Below are 17,265 nucleotides of genomic sequence, written 5' to 3' on the forward strand. Positions count from 1 at the left end.
GAAAAGAGAGGTTAAAAAAAGGGGAATAAAAAGAGGGGAAAGGAGTGGAAAAGAGAGGAAAGGGGTTAAAAAGAGGGGAAAGGGGAAAAGGGGAGGAAAAAGAGTGGAAAAAGGGGCGGGGTGAAAGGGGGGTCAAGGCAAAGAAAATGGGGAAAGCTGAGGGGAAAGGGAGGGACCCGCCGCTGAGGGCCGCTCCCTTCCCGCCCTTTCCTCGCTTCGGGGCGGAGCAAAGCCGCAGCCCCAAGATGGCGGCCGCACCCTCCCAAGATGGCCGCGGAACCTGCCCAATATGGCGGCGGAACCATCCCAAGATGGCGGCGACACCCTCCCAAGATGGCGGCGTTACAATCCCAAAATGGCGGCGGACCCTCCCAAGATGGCGACGTTACCCTCTCAAGATGGCGCTTGTCACGCCCCATGTGGCGAATCCCCTCCCAAGATGGCGGCGGCCCCGCCCCGCCCCGCGCGCTGCACGCCGGGAGCTGGGCGGGCTGAGGGCGCGGGGCCGGTCGGGCCTGGTGCGGGCGCGGCGGTCGGAGCGAGCGGGGCCGGGTGCGGCCGGGCCGGGCGGGCGCCATGCCGGAGCTGGCCGTGGACAGGGTGGTCGTGCACCCGCTGGTGCTGCTCAGCGTCGTGGATCACTTCAACAGGTGCGGCCGGGCGGGAGCGGCGCCGCGGCGCTGAGTCACGGCCGGGCCGGAGCGGGGCCTCACGGAGCCCGGGCCGGGAGGGGACGCGGCGGAGCGGGAGGGCCCGGGGCGGGGAGGGGACCCGGTCCGTCCGCAGCCCGGTAATTCGGGCCTGACTCCGCTCCCTGCCGCCGGTGCCGAGCGGGTTTAGTTGTAAATAAAGCCGCAGTGGCAGGAGGTGCCGGTCCGCGCTGGGTGGCACTGGGGCCGGTGTTCGCAGCCCGGCCCTGGGGACCGGCTTTAGTCCCGAGGCACCGAGCGCCCTTTGTGGCTGTAAACACCAGCGTGATAACACAGTCAGAACCCCTCTCTTCCACCCTCGGCACGGCCTGGGGTCCCTTCTCCCTCCTCCCCGTTTGTGGCACGGACTGACAGTCGGTTTTCCTTCCAGAATAGGAAAAGTGGGGAATCAGAAGCGAGTGGTTGGAGTGCTGCTGGGCTCCTGGCAGAAGAAGATCCTAGATGTGTCCAACAGTTTTGCAGGTGAGTTCGGGTGTCCTGCCCTTCTCCAAAGCCTCTGAATTATTTAGTGGATGGATTGTGTTGGGGTTTTTGAAGAAACCCTTGATCCATCCATCTACAAATCACCCCATATCCAACAGCAAATACAAACTGCTGTTGACACCCCTGAGCAAGCCTCACTCTCCTTTAGCAGCCAAAAATACCCAAACCCAGAGCATTTTGATAAACATTTTAATTCAGGAAGTTGGATTCTCAAACACTGGTCTTTTGTTTTATTCCCAGTACCTTTTGATGAGGATGACAAGGATGATACCGTGTGGTTCCTGGACCATGACTATCTGGAGAACATGTATGGAATGTTTAAGAAGGTCAATGGTGAGTTGAGATCTGTCAGTCAGGGATATGCTCCCAGAAGCTTTAAGGGAAAAGGGAATTCCTATTAATCACAGAATCCTTCAGGTTGGGAATGACCTATATGATCATTGAGTCCAGCCATCAACCAGCAGCACTGTGTTCTCCACTAAGCATGTCCCACACCCACGTGGTTTTGAACACTTCAGGGATGGGACTTGCATCTCCAGATGTCAGAGGTGCAGGCTGTCCGACCCTGAGAGTGACACAATTAACACAAGCTGTTAATTACCCAGTGAAGGGGCCAGGGGAAGAGCTGTGGGTCAGGAAGGGTGATAAGTGAGTGGGTCACTGCTCAAGCCATGCCCTTGTCATCCACTTCTCTCTCCTCCCTACGGATCAGACCCACCCAGTCTCTGCCCAGGTCTGTCTGCTGGGTTTCCATGGTTCTGATTGCAAATCCTTTCTGCCTTTGCTCAGCCAGAGAAAGAATTGTGGGCTGGTACCACACGGGCCCGAAGCTGCACAAGAACGACATCGCCATCAACGAACTGATGAAGAGATACTGCCCCAACTCTGTAAGTGGGGCCACCTTTGGCCTGTGGGGTTGTTCTTCTCTTGCTTTTCCTGGAAGGGCTATCTGGGAAGCCTTGTTCCCCACCTTTTTTGCTGGTGACATAGCATGGTGGCTGTAAAGTGATTGAGGAACTGGGATCAGGAGTTTTTTGCATCATTGTCTCAGTGCCTGAGGTTACTCCTCTGAGTAGCCTTGTGCTGGTGCTGAGGAGGGAAGAGCTGGCTTGGGTATTTTTTTCTTATTCCTTGACCAAAACCATGTTTTCTGCACATTTTCTTTCTCCCTGAGGTGCTGGTGATCATTGATGTGAAGCCCAAGGACCTGGGGCTGCCCACAGAAGCCTACATCTCCGTGGAGGAGGTGCATGATGTGAGTGTTCACTCTGTGAAGTGTCACAGCCACAGCTGGGAGCACTTGGAGCTGCCACTCGTGGGTGTCACTGGCTGCAGGTGCTCCCAGGTGTGCCCAATCAATGTGGGCCTGCCCTGAGCAGCTCACTCCCCACTGAGCCCCATGCAGACAAACAACACCCAGCAGTGAGTCACTGTAATTAGTGCATTTAAATTAATTCTGGCTGCGTATAAAATAGTGGATCCTTTTGCCTTTCTGGAGCCTTCACTAGAGAGCAGGAGCTGCTCTCCCAAAATGCAACAAGGTTGGATCAGGGAAGAGAGAAGTAATTGTGATATTTAGAATTTCCATTGCTCCCTGCTGGGCACAGACCAACAAAATGCAAAAGTGGGAAGTTACCCAGAGCAGGAGAGATTGCTGGGCAGTGGGTGACACTGATTAAATCAAGGACATCCCAGCTAGAGCTGTTCCTCTCAGATCCCTTGTGGCCTGTGTGGGGCTGTTTTTCTGCTTTCCTCAGTGCAATCCCTGGTCCCCTGGCTAAAGTCCCGTTTCTGTGTCCCTTTAGGATGGCACCCCGACCTCCAAGACCTTTGAGCACGTGACGAGCGAGATCGGTGCTGAGGAGGCCGAGGAAGTGGGAGTGGAGCACCTGCTGAGGTGAGGGGCAGCTGTCCTGGGAGCCTGGATCCCAGCAGCCCTCAGCCACACTCACACAGAGCTGGAAGGGTCCCAAGGGACAGCAGGGGGAGGTTCTAAACCCAATTCTCTGTGGTTTTCAGGGACATCAAGGACACCACGGTGGGCACGCTGTCCCAGAGGATCACAAACCAGGTCCATGGCTTGAAGGGACTGAACTCCAAGCTTCTGGACATCAGGAGCTACCTAGAGAAAGTAGCCATGGGCAAACTCCCCATCAACCACCAGATCATCTACCACCTCCAGGATGTCTTCAACCTGCTCCCAGATGTGAACCTGCAGGAGTTTGTCAAGGCCTTTTACCTGAAGACCAACGACCAGATGGTGGTGGTGTACCTGGCCTCGCTCATCCGCTCCGTTGTGGCCCTGCACAACCTCATCAACAACAAGATTGCCAACAGGGATGCAGAGAAGAAGGAAGGACAGGAAAAAGAAGAAAGTAAAAAGGAGAGGAAAGATGAGAAGGAGAAGGACAAAGAGAAGAGTGATGGCAAGAAAGAGGAGAAAAAGGAGAAAAAGTAAAAGGTGTAGTTTTTTTTATTTGTAAATTAAAAATCTTGTAAACTAAATCCCTGGTGCTGGGGTCTTGTATGTTGTGCTCAGCACTCTGCTTCTCACCCCAGAGGGGGTGGGGGGAGCTATGTGCAGCCTTTTGACTGATTTGATTATACTCTTAGACAGCACTTTTCCTTCCCCCAGCATGTCTTTGGGGGTGTTGTAGCCCCAGCCCCTCCCTGGGGACAGCGCTGGTGGCCCTGTCACCCCTGGCCAGGACCAATCAGCTCTAGGGGCTGCAGGAGTCTGAGCCCAGGGAGGCACTGGGGCCATCACCACTGACACGGAGCAGGCAGGGACAAAATCCACGGGATTTGTGATCCCAGTGCTGAGCTCTGGCTGCCATTATGGCCCTGGAGCCCCACAGCCCTGCACAGACCCCACCCTGGGAGCCACACACTGAGCCAGGACGGGCACAGACAGACCTGGGACACACAGGGAGGCGGGACACAGCACAGCTCGGCAGCTGCTTTGTCGTTTATTGCACAGGAAGCCGCGCGGGGAGGCGGGGCCGGGCAGAACCGGCCGTTCCCAGCCCGGAGCCTTGCAGGGTCCCATCCCGGGCACACGGACACGGCCACGCCGGGTCTGTCACCCACACACCGGGAGGGACACAGGTGACAGCCAGGTGATGCTGCCCTCAGTGCAGCAGAGGGAGCACAGGAGGTGGGCAGAGCCCCCGGGGCTGCTGTGGAGCACCAGCTCCCAGCAGAAACCACATCACTTAAATACAACTGCCCAGGGGCCAGGGGCTGCACAGGGGGACACACCACTGACACCTCAGCCAGGCTGTGCTCCAGTGGCTGCGGGGCTGCCTGGCAAGGGGCTCAGATGGTGCCCAAGAGACCCTCAGAAGCATCGTCTTGGGGGTCCCTGTCACTGTTGCTGAATGCTGGATGGGGCCCAGAAGTCAACCTGAGAGCCACTTTCCTCCTCACTTGCCATGACCAAAATGCCATGAAAAGGCAGAAAACATGAGGGGGAAGAGGAGCCTCTCCCAAACACAGAATTGTGGCTGTGGGGGGAAGCAGGGAGCCCCAGTGCCCCCGTGCTGTCCCTCAGCCCTCGCAAGCCAAGCCCTTGTGCCGTCCCCTCCGTCACACCTCGCATTTCCTTAGGGAGGGAAGCAGTGCCCTGTTCCCCAGGGCCGTGTCAGTGCAGAGCTGGCCCAGAACAAGAGCCACAGTGTCCACAGGGGCCTGTGCCCATCCCGGGGAGGGCTGGGCCCTGGGCAGCGCTCCGGGAACCCCCCAGCTCCATCACTCCTGGCCAAACCCTTCCGTCTCCTCGATGGCGTAAAGCAGCTTCTCCTTCAGCTGTTCGTAGCTCTTGTAGGGAGGGAGATCCAGGCGGTTGAAGCTGGGGAGAGAGCAGAGGCTGGAAGAGCAGTTCCATCCCATGGGAGTGAGAGCCCCTGCAGCCCCACAGAGTCCCCATGTCCCCACATCCTCCAGCCAGGCTGAGGAGCACTCACTTACCACGTGTGGCTCCGTGGCAGCCACGTCTCTTTGCCAACTTTATCGATGCAGAATTTCTGGGGCCCATTGCTGCCTGTTAATGACAAGCACAGCAAAGCTCTTTACACCAGGAGCTGAAAAAGAAACTCCTCCCACACACACTGAGATTCACCATCATGGCCCTACAATCCCAGGGGCACGCAGGGCATAAATCCATGGCATCAATCCCTGCCTGTTAGCGGAGATGATGTTCAAAAAACAAAGGAGAAAGCAAAAAGCAGATTCACAGCACTGAGGGTCAAGAGCACCATCTCTGAACATGACGGTTCCATATCAAGTGCTAAAACTTAAGTGATCTGTAAACCCGCAGGATTGTGCGAGTCCGTCCATCCAAGAGTTTTAAAGGATCTGGCACAGGAAGTCTGAGTCACTGAGGTGGCTTTTTAACACATTGGGAATGCTGGAGAGGTTCCAGGGGGTGGGAAAAGCTAATACGCCAGCAAGAACAACTGAGTGGGTTAAGCAAGCTGGATAGTTTGAGATGAACACCAGGAAAGGCTGGTATAGGCCCCAAAAAGCAGTAAATTATAGAATGAATGAAACCACTCTGTGGTTTTCTGAAAAAGAAGTTTTGTCACACAAGAATCAAAATTGAATCAGAAATCCAATTTCACTCAGTCTGAGATCACAAACCAGCCCCACAAAGTTAATCCTGGCAGGACGGTCCCAGCAAAGAACGGGTCTGGGAATGGCACAGCACCAGCTGGGAGCACTGATCACTGTGCTCAGACCTGGCAGCTGCCTTCCTGCTCACGTGCTGCGTGTGCTCTCTGTGGGGACAGGGACAGGGAGGTGGCACCCCTGGCCCCAGGACGCACCGATGAGCTCGGCGAAGCCCCCGACGGGCAGGCGGCAGGTCCCCGTCACAAACTGCAGCAGCCGGATCCTCTTCTCGTTGTCCATCTCCTTAACCACCTGCAGCAGGAACGCAGCAGCTCAGGGGGATCCTTCCCACCCTGCAGGATGGCTCCTGCCACGGCACCCCACGCCCTCGGCTGGGCTCACACTGACCTGCCAGAACCACTGGATCTGTTTGCTGTTCTTGGTGTAGTGCCTGTAGATGGTGTTTTTCTGCCAGTCGTTCATGTCGATCTCCTGCATCCCGCACAGCATCAGCTGGGGACAGGGGACACTCAGCAGGGGACAGATGGGGCCCTGCGCCCACACTGAGCACCAACCCCTCTGGTGCCAGCCTTCACCTGGCCCAGGCACCAGCACTGAGGTGTCTGGCACCAACTCCTCCCATCCAACAGGATGTTCTCTTGCCAATGGGCCCAAGGAGCCACCCCCAGACCCAGCACACAGGGCTGTACCCTCAGCATCAGAGCCGATGGGCACAGAGCACAAGCAGGGTCACCATCTGCCACTTCCCATCCACATCCCCAGCCCAGGTGCCAGCTCACCTCCAGCTCCTTCTCATCAAAGTAGCGCAGCCATTCCAGTGGCACCACCTCGTTGAAGCCATCCAGGAACGCCTTGGTCTGCTCCTCCACGCCCCGTGTGAACCTCCAGTCTGTCAGCAGCCTGGGGAGGCACAGGGTCAGCACACAGCCAGCAGTGCTGGCCTGGCATGGGGAAACCCCTGGATCCTCCCACTAGCAGGGAGGGCCCCAGGACTGTGAGGAATGGGAGAGGGGCTGCCTCAAAGCACCAGGGCTCCCTTTAGCTCTCACTGGTGGGTTTGTCTCTGCCCCCAAACCCATAAGCAGCACTCCGCCCTGACAGTGGCCTTGGGAGCTCCAGGGGTGCAAACCACATCCCCTGGCGGGAGCTGAGCTGGCCCTGGCAGCCCCCAGGCAGGCAGGGGGAACAGCCATGGGACAGGAGAGCCTCAGCCTCTCTCCCCTCTCCTTTTTCCTGAAAGTACTGGCAGCTGCCCAGCCCGCAGCAATCCAGACCGCAGCAGAGCTGGGCCGGCTGCGCCAGCCCGGGCTCGTCACAGCCACGTAGCCCAGGGCAGCAGCCACGTCCCAGGCCCCACGGTCCCATCCCTGCAGCCGCTGGGGGCGGGTGCCTGACAGACCCTGGGGACAGCCACTCACATGATGTACTCCTCCTTGTTCTCCTCTGTCACACGGATGCTCTCCCCACCCTCCTTTAGCTCGTGGGTGGTCACCTTGCCCAGGATCTCCATGTCCTGGATGAAGTACAGCTCCAGGCCGCACTCCTCCAGGCTGTTCTCCCTGTGGGGACACCAGGATGTGATTCCTGACGGAGGCACCCAGCAGCAGTGAGGGGCTGTGGGGAGAGCTCTGCAGCAGGGAGTGCAGGGCACTCACTTGGTCCAGACGATGGAGTTGTAGAACTCGGGGTCGATGGACTCCAGGTCCTTCAGCGTCGGGCGCTTGTTCAGCATCCGTTTGTAGAAGGGCAGCGTGAAGCCGGTATCGATGAACTTGCCGTGGTACAGAGCCTGTGGCAGGGCAGGGTGGGGACACCAGCTCACAGGGGACCCTGGGATACAGCCTTGAGGCAGCCACGGGGCACAAGGGACTCATTCAGGGTTCCTGAGCCATGGCACTTGCTCCTGGCCAGCATACATGGAGGGGAAGGGTGTGCTGCCCCGACAGCACTCCCAGGGCCGGGTGGGCTGCAGCCCCTCTCCCTCCCCACCACAAATTCCACTGCACCTCCCTCTCCCCTCACAGCTCTATTAAGAGCACTTGTTTAAACAGAGCTGTGCTGTGGCTTCCCTGAATCCCTGGCTTCCAGGAGCCCCGAGGCAAAGGCAGCCAAAAATAATGCAGACGCTTGTCTAGAACGGCCCAGCGGTGAGTAATAGTCTGGGGTTTTATTGGTATCCTGCGAGGCGGGGCAGGGCAGGGCAGGACAGCGGGGCCGGGCCGCCCCCGCTCACACCCGCGGGGCTGCGGGCCAGGGACCCTCCCGGGCTCAGCGAGCCCCCCTGCCAGCCCGGGGCACACTGGCCTTGAGCAATCCCAGACAAACGGGAGGAGCTGCTCTGGAGCTTGGGCAGCTGGAAAATCTCACACTGCTGGGACTAAAAATAGTCCCTGGAGCTGCAGAGCCGACAGCACCTGGGGTGACAGCCAAAGACCTGGAGCCATCCATCCCTGCCACAACGCCTGGGAAAGCAGGTCTCCTCTGGCCCCACAGCCATTCTGGGGATTTAAAATGCACCACCCCACAGCACACCCTTGAAAGCTCATCTCCCACTGACCCACACGTGGGCAAGAAGGGGCTCAGGGAGGGCAGCGGTGTCGAGCCCAGCACAGCCATTTGTCCCTGCTCCCCACGGGACACCAAGGGACACCAAGCCCCGGGGCCGGGGACCCCCGGGCTCTCACCATGGCGATGAAGCGGCCGATGAAGCGGAAGTAGGTGAGGTGGTCGGGGTTGATGGAGGAGGCGGGGTTGATCTGCAGGCAGTAGTTGTTCTTGCCCGCGTACTCGAAGAGGCAGTACATGGGGTTGAGCACCTCGTGGGACAGGAGGAAGAACCACTCCCTGGGATGAGACAAGGGGAATGTGGTGACAAGCAGCTCAGGACAGTGTGTGTCCCTGCACCAAGCGGGTGTTGGGCACTGCTGTGGCTGGGGAGGCTGTTCCCCTCCCCGGGGTGCTGTGTGGGCTTTGTGAAGGGCTTCTGGAGACGCTGGTAAGTGCCACACACAGTCCCAGCTGGGCTGTCCCACACACACACATCCCTGTGCACCCAGCCCCTCTGCACATGCTGCCCTGGGAGCCCCACACCAAGCTGGGGACAGCAGCATCCTGGCTGTGCTCCCCCGGCCGTGCAGGCAGACAGGAATCCTCAGACGTGGAGGCAGCCCCGGCATCCCGTCCGTGGTTCTACCCTGTGGTAGAACAGCATGACGTAACCTACCATAGGGTAAAACCACTGGCAGGACACGGAGAGAGCTGGAGCAGGAGCAGGAGCAGCCCCACCAAGGGCACCAGGCGAGCGTGGGGTGGCAGCGGGCAGGGACACGCCAACCCAGCCCCAAGGAGATGTCCCAGGTGAGCCAGAGGGGGCTCACAGGGACACAGCACCCCCTCCAGCCAAGCCACAGCCTGTGGTAACATCATCCCAAGGCAGCAGCAGAGCTGCAGCAACACATCACACCCTGTCTGCCCTGGCACACGCTGACTGCCTGGGAACATCAGGGCCTATTTGCTGCAGGGAGACAAGGCCACTCAGCCCATCACTCCCTCAACTGGGAGTAGCAGTGCAGCCCCAGCTGGGTCCCCTGTGCTCTCACTGCCAGGGACAGGCTGGTGCGATGCTTTCAGGGTGTTCCACCACTCCTAAAACCCAGTTTCCCATTTGAATGGCCCTGGACTCCTCTGCTCAAGGGCTGGGAGCCCCGAGTGCAGATGCTTTACCCCTGGACACAGGACACAGGGCACAGGCAGAGCATGGCCCTGTGGCCCGACAGGCCACACTCACCTGGCAATGCCACCGTAGTCCAGGCCCTCCTCTCCTCGCATGATGATGTACAGCCGGCGCCGCAGGTCGTACGGCTTCATATTCATGATCTGGGGACGAGCAGGGCAGGGTCACCATGGCTGGAGCCAGCTCCCCAGATGAGGGCCAGCTCCCCAAATGAGGGCCAGCTCCCCTCCTGCCTGGATCCCTAGCCCCAGCACCTCCCTACCTGCTGGAAGGAGTCCTCGAAGAGCGTCTGCCGAGACACGCTGATCTTCACGTGGCTGGGCAGCGCGTTCGACTGCAAAGCAGGCAAAGGCACGGGGCTGTGTGAGGCTGGCACGGCTCTCCTCACCCACACTGCCCACAGGGCTCAGGGCACCCACACAGCTGCCCACAGCCGCTCTACTCACGTGGCAGAGGAAGCGGAACTGGTGGTACTTCCAGCGAAAGCTCCGGTCGTACGCGCCCGGGGAGCCGCCGTGCTTGCTCCTGCCAAAGCAGCAGGGCCTGGGTCACACCCCCATCACCAGCCAGGTGGGATGAGGTCCCTGGGGTGCAGCTCTCCTCTGTCAGAGCCCACAAGAGCCCCCAGACCCAGAGCTTACCCAGACTCGAAGCCCGGGCGCGGGTCCTTGAAGGTGGTGGTGCGGGTGTTGTGGTCCACGAAGTACCGCACGCTCTCGTTCGTGTACTTCATCTCCCAGCCCGGCGGCAGCGGCGGCTCCTGGATCATCCTGCTGGCAAGGGAGGGCTCAGCACACAGTCCCCCCCTCAACTACAGCTCTGTGCCAGGCAAAGAAGGATTCATGGCATGGGACTGGCGAGCGACTGTCTACAGCCTGGGAGAGGAGAACTGCCTGGGCAGCGCTCCGGCCACGGCCCTGTCAGAGCTTCACTGTCCATCTGTGGGACACACAGCCCAGTGCAGGCCAGGTCCCTGCAGAACTGCACCTTCCCAAACCCTGCTCCCCCATGGCCCCCTACCCCTGAGTGCGAGGGTCTTCCCACTGCGTGGTCCGGGTGTTGTGGTTCACGTAATACACTCGCCCATTGTCCTGTCTCTTCTCTAGGAGAAAAGGGAGAGGAAGCATTAGTTGGAGTCCTGGGGACAGCCCTCCCCTTCCCAGCTCCCCCACTGCACCTCCCTGGCTCATTGGAAAAGGCAGGATAAACCCCACATTCCTTCCGCGTGCCCGAGCTGCCTCAGCCTGGCAGTGCCAGCGTGCAGGAGGTGCCACTGCACAGCACAGGGGCTGTGCCCAGCCACACAGCCCCTGGGCACACACAGAGCCCCTGGGCACACACAGAGCCCCTGGGCACACACAGAGCCCCTGGGCACACACACAGCCCCTGGGCACACACACAGACCCATGGGACACACACAGCCCCTGGGCACACACACAGACCCAGGACACACACACAGACCCAGGACACACACACAGACCCAGGACACACACAGAGCCCCTGGGCACACACACAGCCCCTGGGCACACACACAGACCCATGGGACACACACAGCCCCGTGGCACACACAGCCCCAGGACACACACACAGCCCCAGGACACACACAGCCCCTGGGCACACACACAGCCCCTGGGCACACACACAGACCCATGGGACACACACAGACCCATGGGACACACACAGCCCCTGGGCACACACACAGCCCCTGGGCACACACAGAGCCCCTGGGCACACACACAGCCCCTGGGCACACACACAGACCCATGGGACACACACAGCCCCGTGGCACACACAGCCCCAGGACACACACACAGCCCCAGGACACACACACAGCCCCAGGACACACACACAGCCCCACCTGGCACACGCAGCAGGGTCCCTCCACATGCGCCCACAGGTGCTTCCCCCAACTCCCTGCACTGTTCCAGTGCACACATGTATGAACACACACACACTCCTTGTGCTGCACACAGGCACAGAACAGCTCCAGCACACACCCCCTGCCCCCTCAGCACTGTGTGTGCCCCACACCTCCTCCTCCTCCACGCGCAGCATCACACCCACATGCTCAGCCCTGCACCATGCAGCCAGGGACACCTTGTACCCTCTCTGCCACTCTTCTGGCCAGTGCCAGCCCCTCACTCCATCTCACTCCTGGACTATGGGCAGAGCCCCCAAGTGATGGCCAGGACTGCATCCATCCCAAGGATCCAGTCCTGGGGACTCCCACCCCAGGGCGCTCAGGCCCATGCAGAGCTGTGCCTGCCCAGCTGGCACTGGGGATGGGTCCCTTCTCCTTGCTGATGGGAGGTGGGAGACATGCAAGGGCTCCATCCCCATCAAGACACTGCCCCTGCAGACTGCCTGATCAGCCCTGGCCCCTCTGTCCTGCTCCAAGCCTCCACAATTTTAACCCTTCTCCTGCTCTCTCTGGCACAGCACAGCCCAGCTGCACCTCCGAGCATCCCAGCCCCCCCTCTCCAGGGATGCTCTTGCCACAGAGGGAATCTCTCTGTCCTGGGGGTGGCACAGGGACTTTTCAAAATGTCCCAGCACAAAACGCCATGTGGGGACAGCCACCTCTGCTCCTGCCAGCTCCCAGCTCTGCTCCAGACCCAGGCAGAGCATCCCAGGAGGCAGCATGGCAGTGGGACGGTCCCTGCTCACCACAGGAGGGACAAGGGACAAGCAAGGACTTTGATCCCCAAGTTGGGGAACTTCCTCAATCCAAAGAACAATCACAAGCACTTCTGCATTCAGCAGCTGAGAGAAGCTGGGAACTCCTCCAAAAGAAGGGGAGAAAAGGGGAAAAAAAGCTGAATTTCACACAAGAGACTGTGCTAGTCACAGACAGAGTCACCCCACGTGAGCTGAGCACAGGGAGCAGCGCTGGCTCCAGGGCCACCCCTCACCCTTCCCAGGAATGGCAGGGAAGGGAGCTGCTTGCAGCACGGGGCTCCAGGGTCCTGTGGGTGACAGGAGTGTCCCCTGGGGCCATGCAGGGCAGGTGAGGCAGTGCAGTACTTACCCCAGCCGGGAGGAAGGGGCCCCAGAGGATCATTGTCCGAGGGGGCTCCAGAGGACTAGAGACAACAGAGAGAGCAAAAACACGGAATAAACCCCAGAGCTGGGATGGCTGGGAGGAGCAGAACACAGAGGTGAGCCAGCCAGCCCCGCTTCCACTCACCTCTCCTTGGCCACAGCTCCCAGAGAACTAACAAAAAATAAAACTTGCACACTCAAGGGGGGGTTAAAAAAAGAAACAAAAAAAAACCCAAAAAAAAAACCAACAAAAAAAGAAGAAAATAAAAAAAATAAAAAAGAATTAAAAAAAGAAAAAGCCCCGAAGCTCAGGCTGAGCAGGGCTGGGGCAGCCAGGGGCAGCGGGGCAGGGGCTGTGCCTGTGCTGGCCGGGGGCAGCGGGACCGGCCCCGAGCGCTCCGACGTGCGCGGCTGCTCGGCTGCGCCCGCGTCCCCTCCACATACACCTCCAGCCTCCTCCAAGAACCACACACAAGAGGGGAAAAAATATCGCAGGCCTTTCCAATGAAATCATTCCCACAAGCTGTCCACGCCCCGCGCTTCCTGGCGGGATGGCGGCCCCCTCCTCCCGGGCAGGGCCGGTGCGGGACGCGCTGCACTGAGCCGCATTCAGCCCCGCTCTACAAAGCCCCTTTCTGCCCGGCCCGGGGGTGCAGACCCCCGCCCCGCTGGGCTCCCTGGGGAGGGAGGGTCCCCGGGGTCTGGGGCAGGAGGGGGCTTGGAAATGCTTTTAATGGTTAAGTAAGAAAAGTTCCCCAAAAGGTAAAAACCCATCTGCTGGAGGGGGGCTGTGTCCCAGCTTCCCGTGCTGGGATGGATCCAAGTTACCCTGGGCTCAGGGAATGCTACCCGCAGCCAGAGCCAGCCCCTCTGCCTGGAACCAGGGGCAGCCCCGGCCCCCAGGGTGCCAGGGCCCCCCACTCCCAGAAAGGCACCAAAACCTGGGTGGGTACAGCTGATGGCAGCCCAGCTCCCCAAGGACAGCCTGGCACAGTCTGTGCCCCTCCAAGCTCTGGTACCCACCCCCTGTGCCAGGACAGGCATGGCCAGCACAGTAGGGCAGAGTCCATCCCTCCCTGCCAGGACAGGCTGCCCACACACACAGCCTAGTCGTGTCCAGGGGTGCCACCTCACAATTGCTAATTAAAGCCACCAGGACAGAGCTTCTGCAGCTCCCACAGCCCCTGGGAACAACCTGACCCCCACACCAGAGACCCTGCAAGGATGTAGCACTGGGGCATCTGCTGGGAGAGTGGTGCCAGGCTTCACCTGAGCCCCCCAAACTGTGCCTTTCCCCCACTGCTCATCACCCACCCACGGTCTCCTCCAGCAAGGAGGGCAGAGGGATGCTGGGGGCAGGAGGCAGAGCAGGAGCCATCACTGCTGGCAGCAGAACTCGAAACAAAAAGTACAATCGTTTCATCAGGCTAAATTTGGAGCCCCAGTCCCTCCCTGCAGAGCGCGGCCAGGGCGAGTTGCACGGCGCTGGAGCAGCTCCAGGGCTGGGGCTGGCACGGACACAGGGACAGAGGGACGGGCCAGGAGCCCTGCTGGGCACGGGGGGAGCCCTCCCGGGGGAGCCCCTCCCAGGGGAGCCCTTCCAGGATGGTATGGGGATCCAGCTCTGCCTGTGAGGCTCAGAAGGGCTGCAGAGACACCCAGGGAGGGACAGGCAGGGGGAGGAGAGGGGCTGAGCCGCTCTCACAGCCCCAGGGGTGGCCCCAGTTGTGTCCCACACAGAATGGATTTTGCACTACACCCCCTCCCAGAGAGCAGCTGAGCTCCTCGATGGAGCCCTGAGCTCACCCCAATTCCAGCTGGGACTCCTGGCTTTCTGTGAGCAGATAAAAGTCAATGAGAAGCTGGTCCCTGCATGCTGCCCACCTTCCCTCCACACCTGTTCACCTGCCTCTGGCACAAATGCAGTTCCATCACTGCTCATTCCCTGCACTGCCTGGTCCCTGGCTCCTGCAGCTCCTGCTGCACCCAGGACCCAGCCACGCTGTCCTCAGCCCAACAGAGACCCAGGGAGGGATGAGCTCAGGCCCCAGAGCCTCCCCTCCTGCTACACACCAGGCTGCCATGGCTCCCTCAGGTGTGACAGCAGGTCCTGCAGCCCCACAGCCCAGCAGCAAGGCTTGTCAGATAGCAGCCACAGGAGAATGTGTGGCTGGCCACATTGCCACTGGAGAAACCTTGGGGACAGGCTGCTGAGGGATACCTCCACCCTTCAGGGCCATGCAAACTGGTTTATAAAAAGCAAGTCACTCCCCCAAGGCCTCTGCAGGCAGCTGAGGAGTTTGTGAGCTCCAACCCATGCTCTGAGCTCGCACAGACCCCACACAGCTCAGCAAGCACCTTCCCACAGCCCACGGCTGCTGGGCAGCCAGGTGACACCAGCCAGGTGAGCCCCTGCCACTGCCACACCCAGCTCTTACCTGGTACAGGAACCTCTGGCTGAAGTGCTGCATGGCCCCCTGCAGCTGGCTGCGCTGGGACTGCCACTGCTCGTAGTTCCTGACGTACTCGGCCGTGGGGCGCTGCCACGTGGTGGTGCGGGTGTTGTGGTCCACGTAGTAATACCTGCCCCGAGGATCCACGCGCTTCTCCCACCTGCAAGCACCCAAGGAAGTGTCACTGCGTGTCTCACACTGCCTGGGGTGAGTGACACCCTCCCACACCAGGGCTCTGTGCCCAGCTCCAGCACAACCACTGCTTTCACACCTGAAGGGGCCCTTTGCCACCAAAAGGAAATACAAAGGATGAGAAACTCTTCGAGTAGCTCCTGCAAGGGCACACGAAGCCTGACAGGCTGCTGGGACACCCGTGGAGCTCCCACCAGGAGGAACAATCCATCTCTGAGCAAGCCCCTTACCCTGGAGGAAGGGGTCTCTCCCACGTCGTGGTCTTGTTGTTGTGATCTACATAGTAGACTCGACCATTCGGCAGCTCCCGCTGCTCCCACCTGCAAGAAAAGGAAAATCCTGTGCAAGTGATACTTGCTGGCACCAAGAACATCCAGAGAGCTGCCCCTGCTGGGTCAGGGAGCCCAGCCCCACACACCCTTGGCATTCCAACCTTTATTTGACAGGTGTGTGTGGCAGCTACTGGGCCCCCTGGACGGAGACTGGGAGAGGGGCTGCAGCACTCTGCTTCCTCAACAGGCAGAGCTGGAGCAGAAATGCCCAATTTCCCCCAGAAAGGTTGGCATAGGATTTCACATAGGGTCAGTTTTATGCCCTGTGTTTCTGATGTTTTTGTTTTGCTTCTCTTAATACATCTTCAAAGGGGAGTGTTGGAGTTTAGGCTGGGGCTGGGGTCTCTCCCTGGCAGCCCTGGGCTTGCTGCTGACAGCTATGGCTTAAACACACGTGTGGCCACGGCACTGGGGCTGGAGTGGCCCTGAGGTGACAGCAAACCTGGTTCTGCAGGGCCACACTGCAACCATTCTTGGTGTGAATTCATTCATGAATTTACCCTGGCAAAGGTAAATGCTCTGTGGAGCCTGTGCTTTCTTGTCAGCTTTTATCCTGCAGCAGAGGAGGGAAGCCAGCAGCTGCTGACAGATAAAGTGTTCTCCTGCCACACTTCTGCTCCCACAGGCCTCCCTCCCCATTCAATCATCTGTCTCAATTAATCACCACAAAAAGCTCAAGGAAATTAATACACCAGCTTCTGTGTGACAGCAAGGGAGGCAGCCCAGGCTGGCAGGGACAGGCAGCCCTGGGGCTGGAGCTGCTCTCAGTGCTGGTGCCCCACAGCCTGGGCTCATCCCAGCTCAGCCCCACAGCTCCAGGGACAGCAATGGCACGGTGACCTCACCACAGCCACAGCTGCAGTGCCACAGCTCAGCCAGAGACACCAGTGGGTGTCTGAGGGACAGTCCAAGGTAGGACCTACACCATAAGGGTGAGGGGCTGCCAGCCTGACACTGCTTGGTTTCCTGGGCACAAACCATGAACTTGGTGCTTCATGAGCATAAAAGCAACAGCACAGGTAAAACAAGAGTAAAATCTCTAAAGAGAAAGATCAGCACAGCTGGGGTATTCTAGGACATGAGCAGGTCTACCCTGTGAGATGGATGGCAGAAGGTGCCAGGCACTTTTAGGGCAGTGGAATTGCCCTGGACAGCTCCTCCAGTTTCAGTAACAGATTCTCTGACCCATACGGCTCTGAGGACTTAGAAGGTACCATTCCTGTGCCTATAGAGACCAGAATTCCCATTATGAGAATTCCTCCAGGTTTCTGGATCCCTCTGGATGCACTCATGACTGCAAAGAGCCACGTGGGACTGGGGAGAGCTGCTGGTGGTGGCAGCTACTGCCTGATGTCCCCTGTCCCCACCTCATCTCCTGCAAAAACACTGATGAGCTCACAAACTCCTCACCAGCAGCTCCTGGGTGACGTGAGGAGCGAATCTGACAGTGAGTCACCACCAGTGGTGATGCACCGTGGTTGCTGCTGCCACACAGAGATGGGGACACTGGGGACAACCCATCCTCGCTCACACCACCTTGCCCAGCTCCACACAGCCCCCAGCATGGGAGATTCATGGTTTTGGGAGCCCTGGATGGTGGCAGCTCTCCCCACAAGCACCACACTGCAACCACAAAGCACCCAACATGCCAGCCCCTGCCAGCCCTCCTCCAGCTGCCCACAGGCTGA

At 59.5% G+C, this 17,265-nt stretch overlaps 2 protein-coding genes across 3 annotated transcripts in view; one reads left to right on the forward strand and one right to left on the reverse strand.

The window, feature by feature from the left end:
* Nucleotides 1–473: 473 nt before the first annotated feature.
* On the forward strand, nucleotides 474–3,698 carry PSMD7 (proteasome 26S subunit, non-ATPase 7). The gene is made up of 7 exons (XM_056501018.1): nucleotides 474–650; nucleotides 1,081–1,172; nucleotides 1,434–1,526; nucleotides 1,983–2,080; nucleotides 2,368–2,448; nucleotides 2,999–3,090; nucleotides 3,213–3,698. The coding sequence occupies exons 1-7, from the start codon at nucleotides 577–579 to the stop codon at nucleotides 3,649–3,651; spliced, it is 969 nt and encodes a 322-aa protein (XP_056356993.1). The 5' UTR covers nucleotides 474–576; the 3' UTR covers nucleotides 3,652–3,698.
* A 445-nt stretch (nucleotides 3,699–4,143) lies between these two features.
* WWP2 (WW domain containing E3 ubiquitin protein ligase 2) overlaps nucleotides 4,144–17,265 on the reverse strand; it is a 29,049-nt gene continuing 15,927 nt past the window's right edge. For both annotated transcript variants that reach the window (XM_056501015.1, XM_056501014.1), the window contains exons 9-24: nucleotides 15,476–15,565; nucleotides 15,039–15,213; nucleotides 12,587–12,641; nucleotides 10,579–10,660; nucleotides 10,200–10,328; nucleotides 10,005–10,083; nucleotides 9,821–9,892; nucleotides 9,613–9,701; nucleotides 8,510–8,669; nucleotides 7,481–7,614; nucleotides 7,244–7,384; nucleotides 6,605–6,725; nucleotides 6,213–6,317; nucleotides 6,020–6,116; nucleotides 5,163–5,235; nucleotides 4,144–5,043 (exon numbers count right to left, since the gene is read on the reverse strand). In XM_056501015.1, coding sequence (XP_056356990.1) covers nucleotides 4,944–5,043; nucleotides 5,163–5,235; nucleotides 6,020–6,116; nucleotides 6,213–6,317; nucleotides 6,605–6,725; nucleotides 7,244–7,384; nucleotides 7,481–7,614; nucleotides 8,510–8,669; nucleotides 9,613–9,701; nucleotides 9,821–9,892; nucleotides 10,005–10,083; nucleotides 10,200–10,328; nucleotides 10,579–10,660; nucleotides 12,587–12,641; nucleotides 15,039–15,213; nucleotides 15,476–15,565 — 1,702 coding nt within the window. In that variant the 3' untranslated portion in view covers nucleotides 4,144–4,943. The remainder of the gene's footprint in view (nucleotides 5,044–5,162; nucleotides 5,236–6,019; nucleotides 6,117–6,212; nucleotides 6,318–6,604; nucleotides 6,726–7,243; nucleotides 7,385–7,480; nucleotides 7,615–8,509; nucleotides 8,670–9,612; nucleotides 9,702–9,820; nucleotides 9,893–10,004; nucleotides 10,084–10,199; nucleotides 10,329–10,578; nucleotides 10,661–12,586; nucleotides 12,642–15,038; nucleotides 15,214–15,475; nucleotides 15,566–17,265) is intronic.

The sequence above is a fragment of the Oenanthe melanoleuca genome, chromosome 11 (genome assembly GCF_029582105.1).
Source record: "Oenanthe melanoleuca isolate GR-GAL-2019-014 chromosome 11, OMel1.0, whole genome shotgun sequence".
In the NCBI taxonomy this organism is placed as follows: Eukaryota; Metazoa; Chordata; class Aves; order Passeriformes; family Muscicapidae; genus Oenanthe; species Oenanthe melanoleuca.